General features: G+C 38.8%; 1 protein-coding gene across 1 annotated transcript in view; it reads left to right on the plus strand.

Annotated features, from left to right (window-relative positions):
• The first annotated feature begins 467 nt into the window (after positions 1-467).
• The window catches only part of OLFM3 (olfactomedin 3), a 49,485-nt gene continuing 23,625 nt past the window's right edge, over positions 468-26,327 (plus strand). The window contains exon 1 of the mRNA XM_058808612.1: positions 468-551. Coding sequence (XP_058664595.1) covers positions 483-551 — 69 coding nt within the window. The 5' untranslated portion in view covers positions 468-482. The remainder of the gene's footprint in view (positions 552-26,327) is intronic.

Raw genomic sequence — 26,327 nt, forward strand, 5'->3', positions numbered from 1 at the left:
GGGCCGCCCAACTGGGAGCACCGGGCCGCCCTCACGGGGGCACCGCGCCCCCCAGCGGTCCGGCCACGCCTCCCCTCACGCGCGGCCGCTGCCCGGAGTCCCCGCACCGCCCGCGCCCCCCGCCCGCGCGCCCTCCCGCCGGCGCTGATGTCACATCCGCCGCCCGCGCCCGCCCGTCCAGCCGCGCCGGCTCCGCCGTCTCCCGGGCCCAAAGTTTTGCGGTGGGCTGGCCGGGGGGAGGGGAGGGGCGGGGTGGGACGGGGCCGCGGAGCCGCTCCGCCAGCTCGGGCAGCGCCGTCCTCGCCCGCCCTCCCCGCGCCGAGGCTGCCCACGGAATGAGCGTCCCCGGGGCGGCTGCCGCTGCCGCCTCCACTCGGGCTCCGGCGGGCGGGCAGAGAGCGCGGCTGCCGGCGCGGTCGCTGCGGCGGGAGCGGAGTGAATGACCGAGAGGAGCGGCGCGGAGAGGCAACTCCGGGATCAGGATGCGGGCGCCCGCCGGCATCCTCAACCTCCTGCTGCTGTCCTTGCTGGCCGGCCTCGATCCCTCCAAGGTAGGAGCCGGCCGGGCGGCAAGTTCGCAGCGGCGGAGCCTGCCCGCGCACGGCGTCCGCGGTAGCGGGCGATGCTTCGGGTGGCTCCGGGGAGAGGTGGGGGGTGTCCTTGGCTGTCCGAGCGGCCAGGACGGAGAGGAGAGCCCTGGCCCCAGTTCCCGGCCCGGGCGCGCAGGGCAGGGCACCCCCGCAGCCGCAGCCCCCGGCAGGAGCTCGCTTTCCCGCAGGATCTGGGCTGTGCTCGCAGGAGCTGAGCTGTGCCCGCAGGGGCTGAGCTGTGCCCGCCGGAGCTGGGCTGTGCCCGCAGGGGCTGAGCTGTGCCCGCCGGAGCCGGGCTGTGCCCGCCGCAGGGGCACGGACGGCGCTGCCGTGTCCGGTCGCTGTCCAAGGCCGGTCGCTGTCCAGCGCGATCCATCCCGCTCCAGGCAGGGAGGCGTTCATAGCGCCGGGTGACTGCACCAGCTCTGGGGAAGCAGCGAGGCGCTGGAAGAGGGGATGGGCAGCCTCCGACTGGAAATAAATTTGTTTAGAGTGAAACTGGAGGCGTCACGTGAAGACTCTGAATTTAGTACTACAGCCACGCTTCGGGCTGCTGCAGTTCTGTTATTTACAAACGTGTTCAAGTCACCAAGAGATCGCGGCTGAAATTGAAATAATGATAAAAGTAAACAATAGATTTTAGTCGTGCAGCCTGGCTGGTGAAGGAGATTTCAGATTAAGTCGTTTAGAAATCCAGAATTGCACTCTGCCGCTTAGAAGCAGTAATGACTCAAAGCCCCCAGGTCTGCAGATGTCTGTAGTGCTGTATTTTATAGATGGAGAACTTGTCTCATTTGTCGGGTTTTTTTGTGGCATAGTGTCTTGTAACTGTGATATTGTAAAAACGTGAGAAAGAGAAAATGTGACAATAGAAAACATTGCTATAGTATTGCAGTCCATTACCAGCAGCACTCTGTGCTATGTTGCCACGATTTACATTGCATGGTGGTGAATGTCATATTAATGGTACCAGTCAGGTACCTGACAATGGTGTGAGGCAATGCTCAGCTCCTCTGGCAGGTTTTCCATTTGAAATAAAGATATCAATCTGTACGTATACAAATATGTACTGAATGTCCAACAATATGGAAGGGATGCTCCTCTTTAAAAACAAAAACAGAACCTAAAAAGCAATTCAGTGGAAATCTGATTTACAGCTGCAGTATTCTGACTGCTTTTCAATCAATAAGATGTAGTGACAACTTTAAAAAGCAGGAGGTGATAGAGGATTAATAACATTAACTAAGAAATTAGTTCTATCAGCTCCATTAAATAAAGCTATTTGGAAGTCAGGTATTGCTGTACCTGTAAGGAGACTCATCAAACAGTGCACACACGGGAGTTTCACATCTGTGTGAACAGCAGCACATGGTCTCATCATAACTACAGGTTTCCATACACTCATTTTCTTTATTTTTCTGTCTTATTTAGCAAGATCTACTAAAGAGACTGCATAAAAGCAAGAAAAGCAAATTTATATCCTTCTATGTCCACAGAAGAGTAAAACCACTAATGAAGCAAACAGATCTGGCAGAGCAATTCTTTTTAGTTCAGACTCCAAAATAACACTGGGAAAAATGTTCCATTTTCTGTCTCTGTCACCATCCAGCACTGGAAAACAGGATGAGGCACTGAAATGAAATGGCACAAATGAACTTTGGAAGCTGTGCTTCCAGCCCTTTTTGCTGTGCCATGCTGTGCAAAGGGCATGAAAATGGCCTTTTATTCATCACTCTGTGTGACATTTTCAGAGATATTCAGATGTTCTTTCCAGGCTCTTTTGACTTTGTCAAGGGTCAGGACTAAAAAAGCTCCAAAGTCCTTAAGATTACATTAAAATTGAAAGTCTGGTTTTTATCAGAGCTAATTGGGTTTTCATAAATTAAAAAAGTGAGATCAAGTGGATCCTACACCACATTAAACATAAGAAGGTGTCACATAGCAAACAGTATTTTTTGCTGACTATGAACAATATATTTCATACTTCTGTGGAAAATTATGTATGTCAAATTTTAACAACATTTTTCTGGCAGAAAAGTAAAAGTTCTGACTGAACACACTTCAGAAATGGAATTGGCGCTCAATTATTTCTCTTGCTTTATGCTAAATTGAAGTAAAATATCAATTTTCTGCTCTGCCGTTTGGGAAGCAAATCTATGATTTGTAAGAAACAAGGGAATGGTAAACTCTTTCTTTTCCAGAAGGAATTGTGCAGTATACTCATGCCTAGAAAGACAACTTTCTACATGCCCTTGACACTCGCAAACTGCTTATCTTATAATGGAGATGAATCACAACAGATATTTCTGGTATACACAATACATTTCTAGTCATGTCCTACATAATTTTCAGGTTTTATTGATCAACTATTTTGAAATAATGCCTTGGGGAGTAAAAAAAATCTTTAATTTAGTACCAGGCTATCGCTGAGTCAAGACTGCTGTCTCCAGGCACTCTTGTTATGACAGAGATGTTGTGCTGAACTTACTCAGTTATTTACTGATAGTAAAGTGTTTAAGTATCGCCATCTTATGGTAAAATATGTAACAAAAATTTATAGATTTTTTATTTCCCAGTCTCTGAAACATCAAGATTTTATTTCAACCATAGTAATTTATTGTCCATGCTCTTGAATTCTTTCTTTTAAACTTGATATAAAATATTAATCACCTTTAGAAATTCTTCTTTAAAAACTGGAAAGCAGCTCACTAGTGATAAATTTTAACACAGTGCTAATTACTGAATTTCAATTTAAGATACTTATTAAACGTTATGTTTGTTGACTTTATTTTTTCTCTGTATTAACATAAGAATTTTTTTTAAATTATCAATGGTAATATATTTCATCAAAGATTTACTTCCAACAGGGTGGCTAGACATTCAGCAGAAAGTCAGCTACACTGAAAGGATTTGGATAGAAAAATCTTCCTTCCTTCTCCTACTCATAAGTGCAGTATCTTGCAAGAAGGAAGTATCCATAGGATACTTGGAAATTTCTAAGAGTTACTGCTAGATGGCATCTCTGTGCTGCTTTTCTCCACCTGGAGTTTTCTGTAATGACCTTCATAGTATGTAAAGTGGACTTCTTTAAAAGGGTTGCCTTTGCTCACCATCATTTGATAATCACAGTGGTATGACCAAGTAAGCACTTTGTAGTGTGATAAAGCTGCTCTACATAAAAATCAAGCTCAGCATTTTTTGAAGTCTAGATGGCATTTTGTAAGTTTAATTTTATTAATCTAAATAGATCTGATAAATATGTTCATGTTTCAGTGCAGTTAATGACCTTTAGGCCTTTAATGGCTTTATATCCTACATCTATTTATTTTCCATTGTTTGAATTTTGCAAAATAATATTTCAGAAAATGACTGCCAAATATAATCCCAGACAGAAACTAAGTACAGTATTATAAAGGACAGTTACAGAAAGGAACTGTGATTTATATTCATTGCATGGATAATAGGATGGTTTGGAATATTAACATTAAAAAGCAAAAGCTGGTTTGAAGTCAGGCATCTGTTTTTGAATGCTTAAACTTTGCATCCTTGGAATGGCTGTGTTTCTAGATTTTAAAAACCTATGATTTTCACACATAATCAGACTATAAACATAGCCATTAAAATCTTTATTTTTCCTGGATTTCAAGAACTTATCAGTAGGAAGAGTGCACCACTTTAGTGCTAATTAGCAATACAAATTAATTTATCCCCACTGCAAGAATTTACAAGAACACCATGTACAGCAAAGGGTTACCACAATGAACTATTTTAGTGAAAATGTGACTTACAGGAGTACAATACACTGCTAAATTAAATCTTGTTACCTACTTGGAAATTAATTTCCTTCGTTTCCTATAGTATTAGTAGTTAGTCAGTATGAAAATCATTCATATTTATTTAACCTCCAAGGTTTAAGAGTGCTCTAAATCAGTAATTGCTGACTGTGGTCAAGTCTCACTTGGTGTCTGCTCTCCCATTTCTGAGGAATGTGACTCGACAGCCATTGAAGAACACCCTATTGCCATCAGTATGCCCTGGGCTCTCTCCCAGGTGTCAGACAGGTATTCACTACATCGTTTTAAGTAACATATTTTAAGCAAAGGCACATGAGAGTGACAGCTAATCATTACATCATTTTAAGTAACATATTTTAAGCAAAAGCACATGAGAGTGACATCTGCATGAGTGCTAACTCCCCTGTTGCTATCAGACACCACATGGTCTTTAAGGGCTTTTTAAAACTGTTGATGGGAAGAGGTCTTTTTTTTTTTTTTCCCTCTGGTGAAAAACCAATTCCTCTGTTGCTCATGGCTATTATGTCTTTTACTCATTTGAATGCACTCAAAACCAATTATATATGTTATACAAAATCTCAAATATACTTGCATATGTATCCATATACACAGACAGACATATCCTTACAGGAAACAATTATTTTTCCAGTAGAGGCATATTGCCTTCAGATAACCAGTCTTCCACCTTTCTTCTATGTTTGGCCAAGTCATGAGCCAGTGAAACAGAATCAATTCACTAAGTCTGCAAAGAAGAAAAAGCTGGAGCAGACAAGACAACCATCAGAAACAAGAAATGCAGTATTGAAGCTATTAAAACAACATCAGCTCTAAAAATGGTGTTTCTAGTTGGCTGCAGATTTAACACAGTTGTGTTAAAATTGCAAGTTCAAACATGTGAAATTAATAAGGGACCTATTAAGAAATGAACAGGGAGTCTTCAGAGCGGCCCCAGTCTGTTTGGGGCACTGAAATCCCCTTTTTCAAAACTGCAGTATAACAGAAATTGTTCAGGGCATCACTTAGGCATTCTTAGTGAATCTTGACTGAAAGCTGGAGAAATTCAAAAGGGTTCTGTAAATCTTTGCAGCAGAAGTGTGGGACAAGTCCTCTCAAGAACCATCTTCAACAAGAACAGCCATCTATCCTACTGCTTCACTCCACAAGGCAGTAGATTTCTTGTTTAGAACCAAACCTAGAGAAAGCAAGGACTTTGTGTGCCTAGGTTTGAGTACAGAACTCTTCATGAGTGAGAATTCGGAAACAGTGAAAAAGTAACCTTACTTTGAGAATTTCAGAACTACTTGGAGAATTTACATAGTGAAATGTTCATGGTGGAATACTTTCCTTTCATACTATGCTATGCTGCCTTCAGCTTCACGACAGAGCTTTGCACATCAGAAAAGCTAAAGAAGCACTCAGGTATATTTTTCATAATTCAGTAAACAACCTTAAATTGCAATTTGAGTTATAGCCAAAAGTAGATTGAATACCAGGCCTATGGATTAGCATTTTGTGAACTCCTACCAAGCTGCTTCTGCAGCTATGTCTTTTCACATGAAGGAAAAACATTTTATGTAATTACTCATAAAATATGCAGTCCTCTTTATTTAAAACATTTTTTTTCTCGGGAGGAATTAAAGAAACTTTAATATTCTGACCTCTTCTGAGCCTTTTCCAGACTTTTAAATCACTTAAGTAACTAACCTAAAGCAGCCCTAGATAACACAAATTCAATGTTTTTCATCCTGCATTCCCCTGAAGAACAGTCATCTGTCTGCTGCACTGCCTTCTAACCAAACAAATCCTTGTGACTGTTATTTAATGATTCTGTTTACTTATTTCACTGAAAGGCATATATCAGTCAGCATAGCAACAGCCTAAGCAAATTCTGAGAGCAAGTAGCCCTCTTCACTGCTGTGGTTTTGGGAGATAGTTTTGGCACCCTCCTTAAGCTTCAGGGTAACCCATAAGGGGGTAACCAGAACAACTGGAAAAAACTAACTCCAGTCTGAGTGAGAACTGAATGAACTCTTATTAAGTGCCATTCATAATATGGTGAATATTGTTCTTAAATTATTGGGGCACATTATTAAAAGACAGTTTTTAGAGATTTTCATGGATTTCCTTTCTTAGAACCACAGCTAGAGGAATATACTTCAAAATGTGTTTGTGTGGCCTTCTCAAGGAGACAACTAAACACATTAGTAGTTTTTCATGTATGAAATTGTAAATGCTATTTGAGTTTGGACTTCAGATTTAAAATCAGATTTACATAAATATGGGCTTAATTTAGAAGCATTTAGATTACATTAATACTTGTACTGACAGCAAAAATTATTGATCTGAGATCTCATAAACACAAACCTATCACGCCCTTCCTTACTCATATTAAAGTCTCAGCCTCCCTACTACAATTAGTTTTTTTGTATTCTTTTTGTATAACCTCCTACATACTATTCAAACTATTCAACCTTCTTATAATAAGACTTTATTTTCAATATATATGTTTTTCCCAAGAAAATTCATAGAAGGCAGTGTAGTTGAAACAAACTATTGCACTGAATAACCATCAGTACACAGACTAGATGATGGTACAAAGATTGTAGATCCAGTCCTGAAACCATGTGACAGGTTTGCATTTATAATGAGATCTCAGATCAATATTGCTTGCTGTCATCACAGGTGTTTCTGGGCACCTGCATAAAGAATATAGAGATGCATGTCAGGTAGAGTAGCCTAAATACAAAGATTGCCACTGATCTGTTTTCCATCCTGTCCCTGAATACATACACAATTATCAAAACACTAAAAACATACACATTAACAATCTCCCCTGAGAATCAGCTTTAGCCACAAGCAAAGAGGATGATCTGCATTTCTGACTTTTTAAAGCCTCAAGTTCACTTCTGATTCTTTAACCTAGAGGCTAAAGAACCTACTGCCACCTCTGCCTGCCACATAACATGCAGGAATTTACTGACTCCTGGATATCTCCTCAGTCTCCAACAAAAATTTTGCAAGGGCTCTTACTTTTCTTTATTATTAATATGGTGATATTAAAATAACATGGACTTTACTGTTCAACAAGCTCAATAGTATGTATGTATAGTAACATGTGCAATTAAACTAGACATGCAGAAATGTAGCTGGAAAGGCAAATGAGTAAACCAGAAGCTATATTCCATACTATGTCGTACAAAACTTAGAGTTTTCAGTCTTACAGAAGTCTCCTAGCCCTGAAAAATATGCTGAAACCAGTGTATGCAAAGAATAAGACAAGTTCCTCTAAGGTAGGAGCACATGTAAATAGTAGGAGTGGCTATGTCTTTACCCTTCTAATGAAATTTTATTTAAAACCCTTGAAGTTACATATGCACTACATAATTCTATGTTTTTTGATGTAACAGGTTCACTTATGACATCAAAAAATCTGTCAGCTGTGGCTCATGCAAGGTTAAATAGCTGATTTGCATTCTAATCCTTTTCAAGAGAAAGTTTATAAAAATAATTTTTAATGACCTTCTGCTATACGAGTTCTGCAGACACTGCTAAAATAAATACTTCCATATTTGCAGATGATAGAGATATATATTTCTACTTTGTTTCCTTTCCATACATCTTGCTGCGATCAGCGGTCTGTCCAGCACAATTCAAGAAGCTCAGATTTCTGTGCTGTAGTTGTTTTTTTTAGCTGATTTTTGCCCTTCGGACTTTCTTTCTCATAAAGCCACATACATCTGCTGTGAATACCCTTGCTGTGGTGATTGAGTAAAATAAGTGTATCCAAAGTTCTGGGTACTGGCCTTGCATGTACATATGGTGCCCTGCTTTAAATGTTTGCTGTTATCCTTATCTGGAGTGGATGTTGCTGTTACCATTCTGTGAGATCTCAAAACACCAGCAATGTTCTGCTCTTTCATTAAAACAGCAGAATACAACTTTAGTCTACAGACACACACACATATATGTATATATATATATATACACATATATATGTATATATATATATATATGTGTGTGTGTGTGTATATATATATATATATATATCCCCTCTTACCTGTCAGTGAAAAAGAGCATGCACCTGAACAAAACTGTGAAGCAAAACATTTACTGAATCAGTGTTCTCAGAATGCCCATTGTATGCAGACCATGGTGTTTTATCTTTTTTAGAGACAAAGTTCTCCCTCTCTAAGGTGGTCTTTCTCATCTCGAGCACTTAGGAGAAAATGTGTATTGGCTAAAGCACTCAGTCATCATTAAAAGTGTTTCATGAAGCAATAACTTGATTTTGTGAGCACCACCAGGGACTAGATTGTGGAATTTTAGGGCAAGCAGAGAAATAGTTTCTTGTCCTCAAAACACCTTTATTTATACTTCAGTCAGTGCTAGCTTTCCCCCTCTTCCTCCTCCTGCTCTGTGCTTCAGACAGCAGCACATGAGGACCACAAATGCAACTCATCTGTTCTTCCAACTCCTTCAACATCACCTGTGTGTGCAGGGGTGTACAGGCAGATCTGCTCCTCTACTTGTCAGACTAGACAATGAAATTATCCTGGTGGATGTGATGCACAAGGAGAAGGACTGTGTTGGTTCGGTTTAAGTTTCTTCCAGCCTGCATGAGAAGGGAAGAAACATTCTTTCTTTGGACATTTCAAAACCAAAAGACAGAATGACATCAGGCTTCCTTGAAGTCTCTGACAAGGCTACTGCACAAGAAGCCACCAGGCAACATGGAAAGCCTAGAATTTTGATTTTTGAGAAAATGAAGGAAAAGGGATGTTCACAGATACTGCAATACTGGCAGTAGTTGAAGTATTCCAATTTGTCCGACTCTAGATTCGTCAAGTGTGCAAGCTACACTAATGGTTAAAGTCGCCACTGTTGTTTATACAGAGGAAAAATTTCCCCAGATGCTATTAGCATTCTTATTATGTTCACCAGTGTTTTCAGGAATAAAACTAATTGCTGTTGCTAATAGTTCTATCTCATTTAAAATAGCACAGAAATTAAAGAAGGTTAAGACTGAGTAAGCCAGTGGGTCCATGTCTATACAAGGGACATGACCCTTGTTCAGACCCTGACAACATTCATGTTTTCGCATGTGGTTCCCCAAGTCACTTTCTAAATGGATGGTAAGAATGATGCTGATTACTGAAAAATATGCCTGATAAGCCCCAACTGCCCAGTTCTGTTAAATAGACACAAGGCTGGATCTTTTCTCCTTCAGAATTTTCCCAAACCACATGCAATTAGATATCATCCAGCACTCACTCCATTCTCATTAGCAGTCTTAGCTATATGCTATTTGTATTTTGTGATTTTCTGGTTTAGTAGCCTCTAATACTTAAGAATGACCAATGTTACCTTTTCACTTTCCAGTCCCTCTGGGCCCCTGCCTCAGAAACTCAGTATAACTGAGTGCCATGGTGTCTGTTCATTACAAATCTGTACTTGGAAATCAACTTCCTTGAAGAGTAGCTGGCTGAATGACCAAAGATAGCACTGGAGGTAATGGGGAGTTCAGAACAAACCCTGAAATGCCTGACTGTGGATGAGGACTATGCCACTGCTGACTGAAAAAAGAGCTCTAAATCCAGCTCAAAGCTATATGCAGGACCACCTGCACTGTGTTGTCCCTTGAGAAAACAACTTCTGTTGTCACAAGGCACCAAAAATGTTTGGTTTGAATTGTGTCATTTGGAACATGCATACATTTTAAAAATGCACAAGATATGAGCCTTACAGGATAAAATGTAAAATCTATCTCAAATGAACAGGCTGTGAAACTGAGAGTTTGTGATGAAAAGAAGGATGAAAGTAATAAGCTACCTAGTGGACACATTGAGAAAAATGTACTAGGTACTCTGAAAAATGGAAAGAATAGGCTTAGAAAGGGAAGATAAGAAATCCAAATGATACAATGTGATATTAAAATAAATAATTCTACTGGGAACAGTCTGGAAACATTAAAAATGGGAATATCTGAAAAAACTAGCTAATACCTGAAGACTATTTTGTCTTTCATAAAGGCACTGACCTGTTAATAAAAATAAGCGTAACAGTACCAAAATAGACTGGGACAGGGATATATTTCATTTAAAAATACACTGCTGAGTGCCTGTGGCTGTATCTCCTGCTGTACCCATCAGCTGTGAGTTAGAGTGTTCCCATACCTTTGGCTGTGTCTGCAGGCCTGTGCCCATCACAGCTCATGTGGACAGGAGATTATTGTGAACAACACATCAGTGCAGGACACCTCTGAAGAAAGTCAGGATGAAAAAGCAAATTGTTCAATATTTGTATTTCCTAACACACTGCCCTCAGTAGATGAGAAGGAAAACAGAAGTGAAATCTTCCACAAATAGCTATTCTGATTTTTAAACAAGTGTAGGTTAAAAATTGTTTGTACTACTTTCCTATCAAGCAAAATCAATGACGAAGCAGAATGTTAGATGAATATTATAATTTTGAATACACATTTATAATTTGTACTTGCATTTGTGTAAGATAACAAATTTTGTGTACTCACTTAAGAAATACCAATATTTATGGCTTATCAATCCAAAGTTGTTCAAATTTTAGCATTCAGATTTGTGAATTATTCATAAAATAGCTGTGCAGTAGGAATTATTTATAGAAATGTTGCTGAAAATAGCACTCTTTTTAGACTGAGTCTAGTAAAAGAGAAAGCTAATTTTGTTAAATTGTTTAGATCAAATTATCTGCTTAGCCTTATTATTGAGAATACAGTGCAGTCTATTTTTAACTACACAGTGGGGCTCTCAGCACTTCTGAGAAGAGCGAGATAGAGCCTAACACATTCCACTGCTGCTGTTCTGGAGGCCTGCTGTGAATATGCAATTATGAATGGATTCAGTGTATGAATTTGCTTTGAACTGTACTATCTTGTACTGTGTTTCTGGGAACTGTTAAGCCATCCTGTTCTGTTTCTGTCCAGACTTCTGTCTTTTAAGGATATCATACATTACTGCAGAAGAAATAAAAGAAATCTTCCGTAAGAGAAAGAGTAGGCAGAGCAAACAACATAACTGTTTTTATGGGATTCACAAGGGATTTGTACTGTACAATCTCAAGAAAATAGATTTTCTTATTCTATAGCTAGAAAGAGAATGTGTTGGAGTCTCAGGTACAATTAAAATGTGTTAGGAGCCCTAGGCCAGTGTTTCTGCACAAGAACCAGTGTACTAACAAACACTGTCTGCACTGCAGCAGGGAAACAGTGGCAAAGGCTGAGGATTGACTTATGGCCTTATCTCTGGTATCCGTGTCTAATTGAGAGATGCTGCAGCCCCTGAGCACTGTCACAAGTCAAACAAGTTATACCAGTGGAAGATCTGACCCTAACTAAATTCCCAGTTGTAATTTTGTGGTGTTACTGAGCCTAGAGTGGTGCTGCCATCCCCAAGCCAGTAATTACTGGCTGTGCCTGGGCCTGACATCAGCACAGCACTAAAAAGTTAGGTAAGACAAAATCTGTCTACCATTATTTAATATCCTTGTCCCCATTTTCTTCCTCCCCTCCTCCTCACTAAAGGAATCCTAACCTGAAATAACAAGAGACATTTTTTGCATCATTTTTGTCACCAAAGGTTCTCTGAGAAGTCTGGCTGAGGACCCATTGTAGCGCTGGAAAAAAGTCTGTTTTCTGTGTATGGGAATTCTTAATTGCCTTTTCTCCTCTCCTTGAAACCTTTTTAACAAAGAAAGTCATGCTGCTATTTACTCCCTGTTCATCATTAACTAAATAAAACTCCATAAATATTTCATTCTGGTAAAACCTAAATATTCAAATAAACCAACATACTCCAGCAAACACATCAATTACTGCAGATTACTCTGAGTTGATCAGGCACATATAAAGATTTGTTTCTGCCCTAAACAATATTTATTTGTGTTTTATATTTGGAAAGAGAAGTTAGTACAGAGTGTCTTCATTCCATTTGTCTCTAGTGAATCAATGAGCAAAAGCAATTTCCAGAGAAAAAAAATGGTGACATCCTTAGTGGTGTGAACTAGGTACCACACTGCAGTCAATTCAGGGTTAGTCCTAGATATCAGAAGACAATGTGCCTCTATAATTTTTGAGAAGACAGATACACTTGCATAATACAGTGACATTTGATGCTTAGAGCCATCACTAGCAACCACCTTAAAGAACACTCAGAATTGCATTTCATGCACAGAAATATTTATTGAACTGAACATCATTTATATTCAGTAAGGACTTCGCTCATCATTTTTCTATTAGTTATCATGCAGACACTGTTTCATTTTTTGCTAACACCAGGACTGGATATCTACAAAACACAGATATGGTAGTTTGAACTCACACTTCTGGGGTTTTTTTAGCTCAATTTCCAGGGACTAATTTGAGAACAGTGCAATAGTGGAGTGTGAAAAAGAGAATGGTTCCATTCTTTCTGGGCACAGTGACAGACAATGTTTTTTACCATGCACACCTGTAACCAAGTAATTAGGTTTGTAAACAGGCAGTATGGAACAAAATTCTTAATCCTTATCCTGTCTAACTGAGTAAGAATTTAGGGATTTAGCTCTGTGTAACAGTTGCTTCACATTATTATTGTATGGTTACCTTTACCCTGTGTAATGATGAGAGAATATGTTGTTGCCTAGTGTTTGGTATTCATTGTACTCAATCTAGAAACAAAGTGCATTTATGTGGTGTTGTCTCACATACATTTATTTTCTCCATACACTGTGAAATAGCATACAACTGTGTTACTTCCTTGTACACAAGTTATATTTTAATTATACCAAATCTGCACCTCACGGGCTAGATTTCACCACCAGTGTATTCAATTACAATCAATAGAGGTCACTTCCAGTTCTACCTCCCTTGCTGCCACTCCAGGGCTTTAGCAATTTAACTGTGGGTTCATATTCATGACAAGAACACACATTTTTCATAGCACATGGAAAGTAACAGGATTTTAAAATTCCTCTTTGTTGCTAGGCTGGACTGAGCACATTAAAGTATTGAAATTAAATATTAAAGTTTGAAACACAATGAAATAGAAAATAATTCAGTCAGACTTGTTCCAGACTTAAATACTTTCTGTGAATTCAAGTTTGGTTTACCAAAGAACCCAAGCTTGGATAAGCTAAGATTAACCCTTTGAAGCAGTTTTGTGGTGTCCCTCTGAGAAGCTCCCGTGGCCCTTAGGGGATGGCTGATTAACTGCACTGCTGGGACAGCTCCCCCTCCATGGAGTTCCCACAGCGTTCCTATCAGGAAACCCTCGCTGTACTGTTAGTCTGCTCTTTACTGACTGAACCTGAAAAGATGGAAGTGCCAAGTGACACAAGTTGATCCCTTGTCCTTAATGAAAATTGTGTTCCAAAACCTTCAAGCTTTTCTAGCATGTATAGGGACAACTCATTTCCAGATGAAGTGAGACATTCTTTCTGTGTTTATAAAATTGTAAAGAAATCCTTTGGAAACCATATAGGTCATCTACTTCCAAATTATGCCCTGGGATACAATTCTCAATGATCATTAGATTGGTTTACTATTATATGAACAACACAGAGAAAGATTTCTTTCCCCCTTTAATCCCAAATATGTTAACTATTGCTATTAATAAAAGAAACTATTTACTATTCTTGTCACACTGCCTCATTGCAATGGCATATTATCTTGGGAAGAGAATTGTTTTTGTATTCCTCCCTATTCTGAAATTCTCTATAGCTCCCTGTGGGAAGAACAAAAGAACAGGACTTGTTCTTCCTCAGCAGTCACACAGCTGAGCTCATAATATGATGCTGAGTTCATAATGCTTCCAAGTGTTTACCAAAATAAGAGAGAATGATGTTTGTTGTGTTTGACTTCAGATTATGAGATTTCAGGAGTATATCCTCCTGTAGCAATGATAGGAAGGAAGGAAGGACTGGTCTAGAGCTCCTTTTGGTTTTTAATGTTCCTTGTTCTTTCCATTCTTATTCCTTCTCCATTTACAAAAGCAATAATGTGGAAGAAAAAGTATTTGTAAAGGGACACAGGAGGGACCCTTCTTTTGTTCACTCTGACACTTGGCATTTATTTTATCTCATTCGGCAAAATTACATTGCAGCTGTCTGGAAGTGATATTTAGTCTGTTATGAACTTTGCATGAAGTATTTTTAGATTTGATTTTGGTAAGCCTCCTCTCAGTAAATTATTTCTAATTCGTGTGAGTTGCTTGAACCTTAGAGCTCCATTAACCTTCATTATGCCTTCTCCTCACTGCATAGTCTGAGCTCACATACAAACACAAAGAAAATATTTAAATGAAACAGTGTCATTAAAAATGTTCCAAACTTAAACTACGGATTTAAGGAGGCACAGCTACCTTATCTATGCATAGATCCCACCATTGTTCTGCTTGACTGCTTTTAGTGGAGCCGAGCCCAATCAATAGTTACTGACATTGGCCTTCATTTCTTGTCAGCTCACAAGAGCTCCTTTTCTGTCACTCTGCTGCCCTCTAAAAGCATTGCTCATTTTAATGGTATTTTTGGGGATCCTATCCCCCCACTTTAATCTCAAATGAAAAGCAAAAAAGTCTCTTAGGTACTTCAAAAATTTTTCTCCTTCCCAGTTCACTCCCTCCAACCAGAAACATATCTCGTGCTCCATACTTTCATCAGAATACTCCCAGGATCGCAGAAGATAAACTAGAAACAGAAGCTTCAGAATGCCTTTAATCCATTCCTCCAAAACAGAATAATTTAGCATACTTGCATCATAAACTCTGAGCCCTGCCCTAGAAATACAGCCAAAATTAGAGTGCTTTTTGCTGACAGATGATGTCATAAGAACATTTTCTCAAAAGTAAAATGAACACATTTGTCTCAAACTAAGACTTCAGGCCATTTGCTCTGGAGTCTTCAAAATCAGTGAATTAATTGTCTGGGCATTACAGAGTTTTCACTCCTCCTATGCATGGAGCTGATGGAATGTGCAGGTGTGACTGAGGAGATCTTAATACTGTGCTATGGCAAAGAAAGGAAAACAGTTGATCAAGTTAGTGCTTGATCAGATGTCACAAATTATATGCAGCCTGTAGTTCAAGAATGTTATTCTAAAGATATCTGGCATTCCTTATGTTCCCCTTTAGGCTTCATATCACTTCCAGTTCGTTAACTCCTTTGTTGATGTTGTCTCAGTTGCAAAAGATGGTAACTTACATTGTGACTTTTAAAAACGTGTTCCAAAGAAGGGGATTGATCCTGGTTTCCCAGGAAAGTTTCTTAGAGCCCTTCTATTTCAACCAACAGGATGCTGCTTGTACTAGAACAACCTGAGCCTCCCTCCTTCAGCACTTTGCAAGGTCTGGGTTCAGAAAGTGGGAATGCTGCTGTCCTCTGGATGGGCTCTTCTCTTCAGTGCAGCACAGGATGGACTTGCCTGGAAAGGTTTACCTCAGTCTCCTATTTCAGAAACCCACTAAAACACAGATATCTGTGAAGTCAATGGTACTTGGTCATGTAACACTGCAAGGAGAAATGTACTAATTGATTGAAAGTATGACACAGTTCATATTATATTTTATAAAACTCTTTAAAAAGCTGCAGTACATGTTCCTCAAATCTAAGTGTTCTTTTGAAAGAGTAACCAGTAATTTGCAGATTACTTCAGAGGCAGAACTATGTTCAGAGTTTTGCATGTATTCCTTTAGTTATAGGATACCTATGAATCTGTGTAATAAGTAGGCAAAAAAAAGTGCTTAAATCAGTAAGGTTCCATAAGGTGGAATATGAGGTTTTCTCTCCTCATTCCAGGGATTAAATAATCAATTCATACAGAAAATTCTCTCCAGTTGCTGATTAGAACAATAGTTTTTTCACTGAGATACAAAAATTTTTATTCATATTTGCATACCTTTCTTCCATGCATGAATAAAAGCCATCAAAAAGCACTACTGTACACAAGATTTTTGGTGATATGTCCACACTTCTTTACTATTGATAAGGAACTCATGAGAGACAGTAACACACCAGTCCTTTTCCCTTAAATTTGTATCTCAGTACCAGAGGCTGGCATTTCTGCTGCATTTTCCTAAAGATTACAGGCTTGCCTTTCAGCACCCTCTGACATGTATCCAGTAAAAACACCAGAGAAGGACTGACATGCTCATAAATCACTTTCTACTGCAGCCTTGGTGCTGCCAGGAGTCCCTGCTCATTGCAGCATAACCCGGAGCTGAGTGCAGCCTGTGATGCCAACTAATGCCTCCAGGAAGGCAGTGAGGAAGAGAGAATCCTGTAATCCAGGGAGTTTTCATGCTCAGACATCCCTGCTCGGCCACTGCAGGACAGCTAGAGAGTCCCAAAGCATCCTCACACAAATCAGAAAGCTCCTGTTTCTTGATTTCTGTTAGCCTTCACTCTTACACTTCCATCCTGGCCTCTCTGAAAGAGCTCAGCTTTCAGCTGCAGTAGTTTTCTTTGGCAGGAGCATCATACTAGACTGAGGAAAAGTCTTAAGAAAGAGTCACTTAGGGTAAGGAGTAAAGAATATTATCTTGTTCAGTTTAATCTATTATTTTTATTTATATTCTTCTTCTCTTTCTTCTTTAATCTTATATTAACATGTGAAGTATTTCTTTTCTTTTTTCCTCTCTTACAATAGATTGCAGACAACTGTTTGCCAACCCAGAAGGCTTAAATTACAATATGAATACAGACTGTGAATTGCCTTAGATTCCTCCCAATTACCCAAGACTGACTTCGTGCAGCAAAGCTGTCTGTACAGAATGCTGAAAGGCTTTTATCCTGCTGCTTACATTCAGAATGCATAAAACAGCGTACTATGGTACAGCTACGTTGCAGTTCTTATGCCTTTGGCATAAGTAACAGTGTTAAGTAATTTGGAAATATAATCAGTCCCTCAACATAAGATAAAGCACCTTCTTGTTTAGGGGTGCTTTTCTTTTCCAAGAGACTGATATTCCCAACTGTCAGCCCTTTCAGTTTCCATTGCATTTTAAAGGAACTCTGTTGTTATATCAGCCACACTATTTTCCTCAGATTGTCTTAGAGATAAAGAATATTTAATTATCAACTCTAGAGGCATCTAATATTTAAAATTTGAAATTTTTCACATGTAGAGTCAGTTTTCTCTTTTTTATTATTTGTAAAGTTCCTTGAGAATTATTTTATCTAATGGAGCAGCACTTGCACTTTGTGCTCTGAAACAATGTTATTTCCAATTCATTACATAAGGAGAAATGAGGCATCTTGTGAAGTAAGCATTAGAATATGAAGTCAGAAAGTCTGCACTGCTAAGCCAGATTGGTCTTTGGGGAAATTGGATATTTCCACTCCACTGAAAAGCCATTATAATAACATTCTTTTGACTGCCAAGCAAGCTGCACTGGAGACTTCATTTGCTCCCTGCTTAATGTATCTGACTTCTGATACCTCACTTTTGAGTCAAAGCAAGAGATTTTACCCTTTTTATCTGTGACTCTCTTGCACCTGCTGACTCCTAGCCTTCATTCTTACACTGGTTTAATTAGATTCTAGTATTCTTGCCAAGTCCAGGACAACATAAACTTGCAGCAATGCAGGAACAATATCTTCTGAATTAAACACTAATTCCTCCAAGACTCAAAGTGCAAAGAGAAAGAGTAAAAACAATAAATTACATTTGTATCTAGATAGAATTTGCATTATACATTATACAACCTTGGCTTTCCAGCTTTATCTGTAGAGCACAGTGCTGCTGAGGTAAAAGCAGAAGTCTCATCTGCCTTGTAAACCAGGGGTTTTATCTCCTCCCCTCTGCCTACTTGCTCTGATGTGTTACCTGATCTTGTTACATTTTGAAAGAAATATTTCCAAATCCAATATATTCTGTCTCTGAGACTGCTGATCAGCTCAAGGGATTTATAGCAGTGACATTTCCTGTACATGGAATTCATAGCAGAAATTAAAGCCTTCAAGGAACACTGATTGAGATACTAATTTGTGTTTTCCTGGCTGGTCTGCATGTAGGGCACAGACCAAAATTTATTTCTAGGTAATTCATTATACCCTCAAGGAACAACAAGGAAAGTCCAAACTAGGAAGGCTTATCACACTAGAAGGATTTAGCAAGGCTAAGTCTGCACTCTGATACCTCAGTTACTTAATGCAGGTACCCTCAAGCTCCAGCTCCTGGGAGAGTCTTTGACCCTGCAAGGGAGGATGGAAAATCTGCAGCCAGAGTTCTTCTGCAAAGAGATCCATATCTATGAATCTCAGCTGAACTCTACTGTTCTAACCCCAGAAAGCAAACTGTAGAAAACTAATAAACAATAAGGGAGGGTTCCAGGTTCATGTATGTATATAAGCCAGGTAAAGTTTTTAGGAAGTTGTGTCATTTATTGAACCAACGGGTAGAGAAAAGGGTTTGCTAAGGGAAAAATCAGGAATTTATATGGCTTGAGAAACCATAACCATGAGTTGTGAAGAATCAGAAATACACAAAAGCTGCAAACAGCTTCTGTATAGCTAAGACGTGTAACTTAACAATAAACAAACATGAAAGACTGCCAGCAGCAAAACATGAGGGTAGAAATCAGAATAAAACAAGATTGCTTGAATGTCTCCATTTAGGTGCGTTTTTGTAGCCTGCTTTCCAAGCACTGGAGCATTCCCATAGACTGTGGGTGTAAGCAACAAAAGCAACAAAATAAATGTATTTCAGGTCTGTATCAATTTTTCAAAAGAAATAAACTGCCTAAACTGATATTTATTCGAAATGCTTTAAAAAAGAATTTGTTGCTTAGCCAAAAATTCTTCTTACTAATAAGCCATTGAATTTATGTGAAATTACTTGATTGACAAGTTTCTAAGGATCAAAAAGTCATTTACAACCTAAGGAATTGTCTTTCACCTATTAATAATTTATTAAAAGGAAATATTTTGTTTTATACCAGTCATTTAATAAAATCCCCAATGATAAATTTATTATTTTAAATTCATCAGAATACTTTTAATTAGTACTATGGATGAAAAAACGGCCATGTCACAAACTTTACTGAGTTTCCCTTTAATTCACGAACTTCTCCCTATCCTGAGTTCACTGAACAATGTATCAAAAAATCTCACATTCCGGAGCTTAACAAAGTGAGCAAAGTTACAATGTGCTGTGTGATCTATCCAAACCAGGAGGGTTGTGAGAGAGCTCTGGTGTAAACTACGCAAGTCACTCTCTGCCTTTAAAAACTGGTTTTGACTATAATGAGCACAACCTGTCTGCAGAGTGACTGCCATGTAATTAAGTTACTACAGAGCTGAAACTTAGTCCTTTATTTTAAAAGTCCCCTTAAATCCCTCCAGGAATATGTGGTATAAAATCATGTTGGGTTTTGTTGAAGTGCCCTTCAGGAAATGACTTGTATTGTCTGTAAAACGTGTGTGTGGCAGTAAAACAAAAAGGGATAATTTAGGATATTATACACAGTCTTCAGGCTAAAGTTGTGATACCTCGCATCAGATGTAAGGCCTGCAGAAGTCTGTTTCCTAAACAGTCTAAAGCAGATGAGAAGGTGCAATAAACTAATTCTTGGTTTCTTCTAAAAAAGCCAGTGTCTTTTAAATTGTTACTGCCTGTTCATTGTGAAGATTTCCTGTTATTCCTGATGGCCTCCTGCTGAAATCCCTCATTAATGGGCCTGCCCACCTTCCCCTTGACCACAAGAGAGAAGTAGGAACACAGAGAGGAGTTTCCTTGTAGCAGCCATATTTTCATACTAGAGAATGTATTTTCACCATCTTTTTTCTCCGTTATATGCTACATTAAAAAAAAACCCAAATTCTTTTAAATAGCCCTATGGCATTCCATCTGGCCCCAAAGATAAATATTTTCCCAAAGCTCTGGCTGAAGTAGATTCCATCTGGAATCACTTTTCTCCTTATTTGTGACAGATTGACTCTGTTGTATTCATAAGAAAACAAATAAGCAATAATTTTTTCCATCAAAAACCAAAAAGTCAATAAAAAATGTGTGAAATACAGTTTCTTCCCACTTTTGAGTTCCACAATATTATCTTCAGCATCTTCCCATTTCTGTCCAACCATCTCCTTTTATATAGATTTTAAATCATTTTATTCTAATTATAAATCTAAAATGGGTTTTCAAAGCTAACCATTATGAGCCATCATGCTTTTTTATTGCTATTTAATTGCCTTAACACCACAAGCACTTTGACAAATTGGCTAAGGGTTTTTTTTTCCAGTTTCATGTTAGTAGTTTTTACTGTTACTGCTTAATGTTTTGGTGCTTTTTTAGAAGGAGGAGATGGGAATCTTGGCTAGGAATAAACTGATGCAAGACAAAAACTCAGAACAGAATTTTTGCTTGGTCAGGAGAGAGGGCTATAAAATACAGATAAGAACTTTATAGTCTGAACTATATAGTGGCTTTGATTGAAATTTCCTGTTCTTGTTTTGTGGCCCTTGATATGAGTTTGTGCATGTTTTTAAAATTGTATTTTTGGATTGAAAACACTTTACAGAGCTCCAGCACAAGTTTTGTGTCCAGAGTTATTTTTTGTCCTTGTACAAATACCTCTACTTTCTGTAGCACTGCTAGCCAAGCTGCAGAAACTGATGACAAGTTTTTTATTAAATTTCTCTGCCATTTGCTAATAAGTTAGTTAAATCTCCCTGTAAAATTAATATCAAATCTTTAAGGTTATGTAAATGCCTTCATTAATCAAAATCTTGGCCCTTTTTTATTAATTAGATCTAAAAGCTTATGGAAAACTTCACCAGCATTGCCCATGAATTTTATTCTCATAGGCACATTGCTAAACCATCCTTTAAGGACTCACTGACTGTGATGCTCAGTTGGTGAATTTGCCTTCATTAAAGCTAGAAAGAATGCCTGCATTAACTTCTTGTGGACAGAAACCTTCTTCTCTGTAAATGAAATCTTTGCTTCTGAGCTGTTCACTGGTGCTCACTCCTCACTTATTTCATGTTTTTCTCCTGTGAGATAATAGTGGTGCTTTAATTTTGATATTGTAACTAGAGGATTATGACTGCATGTGGGGATTAAGTGCTGGAGATGATAATAGCCTCAAATGCTGAAGAGACATTTAAAAATACAGGTTATGAAGAGTGTCAGAAGGCTTCTGATGGGGTATCACCTGAGTCTTCATTATTTATACTCCACTGTTGTCAGCTCATTAAATCCCACAAAATTGCAAAATTCCAGCCATGTCCTAAATTGGGAATGACCTTGTTTGCTTTGGCCATAAACTGCAACTGTTAAAGAATGACTGCAATGTGATTGATGTGCGTTGTTAAGGTTTTTTTAGAATACATTTCCATCTTCATTTGGAAGATGAAAAATGAAATTTTTGTGTGGAATAAGTCATAGATTGGTGTGGTGTCAGACCTGCCTACTGAGGTGTAACAGCTTTGTTCCCTTGCAGTGTCCCAGTCTGGAGTATCAGACTGTGCTCTGTGTGACTGCAAAGGCACCAAGCCCAGCCATTTCCACCAGCTCCTCAACTGCTGCAGGCCTGGTCTCTAGCAACTGAAAAACCACCCAGTATTAGTCCAAGACCACAACTTCCTAACTCAGAGAATAGGATTCAATGCCTCTTTCAGAGACACAAGGAGGGGGTAAAGGATAACACATAACAGGGTGAAGAATCACAGGTGTTGACATTATTAACCTTTGAGTGCCACCATGCAAGCTACATACTTGTATTGTGAACACAGTTGTTTAGATTATGTCTCCAGTTTTAATTTTCCACAAGTTTGAAAAAATACCTACATTTATGTCAGTGTTTACTTTAGCTCACAATTTTCTGTGCTAGTTTTTGAGAACTTTCAATGTACACCACTTCCTTGTAATCAAAAGAATGTGGCCTCTCCTAATAGATGCTAACTGCTGCCCATATGGATTTTTCTGAGCATTGTGCTGATAGTAAAAGTTTACAGAATGGTGTGGCAATCACACCTGAGTCAAATTCCTAGTAGAAATGGAGGAAGGGAAGTCAGAATTCAAATCACTTCTTTCAAAGAAATGTAGAGATCTCTGGTTTTCCAACACATTTGCTGAGCCAGAGATCCTGGAATATCATGAGCTGTATGACTGATGGAGCCTTTGTCTCTAAGAAGAGGCAGCTAAGAATATTAACCTGTTCAGGATTTTGTAAAGTCTCAAGGAAGAATCTCAACCTTCACACAGCAGGCAGTATGCCTAGGAGGTGACAGAATGACCAGGCTGAGGATGGGCACACTACCATGACTGCCACTGTGTCCATGCATAAATACTAAATTTAGTTTACAACGTACTTTGAATCGTCTTTTAGGTATCTTTCTTTTGGTATATTCAAGTGCCAAGGTGGGAGCAAAGAGGCAGTAATCCCTAATAGCTCACCACTAAATATGTCAGCTTTTTGAGAGCTATTTTTTCCCCATCTCTTCCTTCCAGCAAGGGAAGATTAATAGAAATCAGCAATTAAATCCCTTAAAGTGAAATAGTATTTAAAACTTTTATTTCTGTTCTGTAAAACATAAATAGGAAATTTAAAAAGCAGCAAGAAAAACGTGTCATAACTTCAGTAAGGTTTGTGGTATATCCTCTATTTTTTTTTTTTTGAGTAATACAATTTTGATTCCCAAATAAATGGCTTCAGTTCTCAGAATTATTCAGTTTCAGAAACAGCCTTAGAAAACAGCAAGCACTTACTTTCTATACCCTTATTTGAACATGGAAGTATTTTACAGCATCTGGGATCATGCTTTGTGGCATATCCATACATTGTTTCACCCACTACTGAAAAGCAACATGTTTTACTGAGCTGAAACAGCGCCTGGATCATTGTGTTCAAAGCACTCCACAGCATTTAGAACAGGTTAAGTATCCAACTGAATCTGCAAGAAGCATTTTGCTCAACAGAACACAGCTAACTACTGGAGTTTGGCCACAGCATTTGGATTAACACCTCTGTCCTGCAGGCAAGATTGCCCATAGGATTTTCTCATTATTCACTTACACTACTTGTAAGCTTTCATCCCTATTTAAAAGTAAACCAGGCCTTCCAGGATGGTGTCAAGAAGCAGAATACATTAAGAATGGATTTGCTTGCACTGAGACACATTCACAAAATCTTATTATTTTAAGATGTTGCAGGAAATGTGTGGTGCTTTCTGAACAGAGATGTAATTTTCTTTCTTGGAATTTCTGCCTACGGAAAAAGATCTTTATATCTCAGGAAGGAAATGTTGTTAATGCCACCACTGTTAGAAAATCCAAACAGGAAGATGCTACAGCCTTTAAATGCCATTATCAGTGCCATGCTGCTTAAACCTGTAAACTCTTGGTTAGTACTGTAGCCTGTGGGTTGCCAGACCACTGGGAGTAAACTCAGCTTTAAACTTCTGAAGAATTTTTCCCTATTTCATCTCTATAGAGATATGTTAGAAAAGGGTATCAGCACGATGTGACAGTTTAAGAGACTTGCCAAAAGACTGTATGAAAACATGGTGGGATGAAGGGCAAGTCAGCAGGATAACCCTCCCCATCTTAACTTTCATTAGTCAGTCTTGACAATTATCTGCATTGGGAAACATGGGAGAATACAGCCAAGTGTTTCTCTAATGCAAAGCTGTAAATTTACAAAGAACAGACAAAGACTTGCTTGTCAGAATGCAGCAGAAATCAAACAGTACATGGTTCCTCTGCTCTCAGTTCTCATGTACTGCTCTCAGTACATGGTTCCTCTGCTCTCAGTTCCAAAGACAGCACTTGGCCAAATGCAAATACAGCCATACAGCTGCTAAATAAAAAGGAGAGGAGCTGATTTCTGGGCTCTGAGGGACAGCTCCTTTCCACACAGCAAAATTACTCTTTCCCTGTTGAAATGCTGCATCCATGCCCAAACCATCGAACTGAATCATGCCCAGGCATAAAAGGAAAAGGTAATTAGGGTGTGTGGCACCAACAAACACTCTGGTTTGCTGTGGGCCAACATTCAACCCCATACCCCAACCCTTTTGTATTTGTAAGTGGAGACATACCCCACTAAGTCTTTTCCCTAAGACAAAATTCTCCTTTGACAAGGAATTTTGTTTTGCAAACCTTTTCTACTTTTTCATTTCTGTCTTCTCACTTGCAGAGATTCAAGGAGATTTTAAAAAGGCACTGAACAAATTTACCTGTATCTATTAAATGTGACAGGCAAGGTTCAGTTAAGTGCTGACTGCAAAGCTGTAAGTTTGCATTAACCAGGGGAAGGGATAGTTCTACTGACCATTCTCACAGTCTAAATGCACTTTGGCCCTAAGTACCTTAGGTCTCTGGTTTTGAACATCAAGTTGCAGTCAGAGTTAGCTGAAACCACTTATTTTATTAAATTACTACAGAATTTACTGATTTTCATGGCTCAAGCTCTTTCCAGGATTATATATGAACTAACTTCATGGGGAATTTCAGTTTCAGCTCCATTAATTTCTTAAAATTTACTTTCAATGAAAGCCAGCTCACCTACCTCATCCAGCCTCTATAGAATAATATGTATTTTCAAGATGGAAAACCAAAATTGTACATAAAGCATGAGAATTACTCCAGGAGGAATTCTGTATAAATTCTCATATCAAATCCATACAGTTTTCAAGGAAAGCAAAACTGCAACAAATTCCAGCCCCAGAACCATCCAACATTGCATCCTCATTGCTCAGAGCAAGATAAGGGATCCCAGAATCCTCTAAAAACATACAGATTTCCAGCCTCTGTTAAAAGGAGGACTGTCTGCACAATCTTTAGTCATTATCTACTTAACAGATGTCTCCATTCATTTTAGAAAACATGCTCTTTCTCCCATTAGATCCATCATCGTATCACACATTTGAGGGAAAAACTTATGAGGTTTTATTGAGTATCTGATATAAATGTTACTGGAAATTAAAATGGCAGAAAATCAACAGAAGAAGCATTTCTTTTTATTTCACTTAGTCCTTCACCACCCATTTATTTTCCCAGCTGTTTCAATTAACTGCAGACTTTGCTAAAGCAGACTGCCCACTGTGTTTCCTGTTTCAGTCAATTCTCATAATGAACTAATTCTTCTGTAGAGACACTACTTTGTTATTCTGTACATTTGGGATTTGCTAACAGCAGAACACAAGAGAATAGGTGTGAAAAAAACATGAAAATGTTCTTTAATGTCTTCATTCAAAAGAAGCTCCCTGAAGCCTGAAAAATTAACAAGCAGATAGCTAAGACCACTTCAGAAAGGTCACCTCAAGAGCAGTGGTACAGAAGCATGTAATGGACACAGACTAAAATTCCCTTGCTCAGTACTTCTCTCAGTGGAGACACCTGACTGCAGAATGTCACTGTGTATGCAGTGATGAGCTGTGAAAAGAAATTTTCTAGAAAGGGCACATACCTCTCAAACTGCCCTTAAAAAAACTGGATATTGCTACTCACAGGTAGCACTGCAAAGCCACAGGGTTTTGTTGAACAAAACCAGAGTAAGATGAAGAAGGCACAATTCTCTAAATTCAGAGAACTGCAGTTGAACTGATAGCACAAGTCTGTGCTTTCTCAGTCAATCTGCAGCTCTAGGAATGGTAATTGCCATTCCAGTTCTGAGAACTTTGCTTTGTGCATGCATTAACCTAATGTGAATAAATAATCATGCTCAGGAACATGACTAATGAACTGCCATTTTTAAACCAATGTACTACTGAGCACAATGGATCACAGAAAATAAAGAACTAAATGCACTGTAGAACAGCAGTGCAATGAGGGAAGCTTTGGCTTTTCTTCTTGAGCTTACTTTCTAAACCTAATCTGTCAAAATAGAAATTTACAGAGATTTAAGATTACTGATTTTGCTCTGCTTCCAAGGAATGTAGTTAAGCCAGCTGAGCCATGAGTATGCAATCACTTCATCATAAAATGCAAGGT

This window comes from Ammospiza caudacuta, chromosome 7, assembly GCF_027887145.1.
Source record: "Ammospiza caudacuta isolate bAmmCau1 chromosome 7, bAmmCau1.pri, whole genome shotgun sequence".
NCBI lineage: Eukaryota > Metazoa > Chordata > Aves > Passeriformes > Passerellidae > Ammospiza > Ammospiza caudacuta.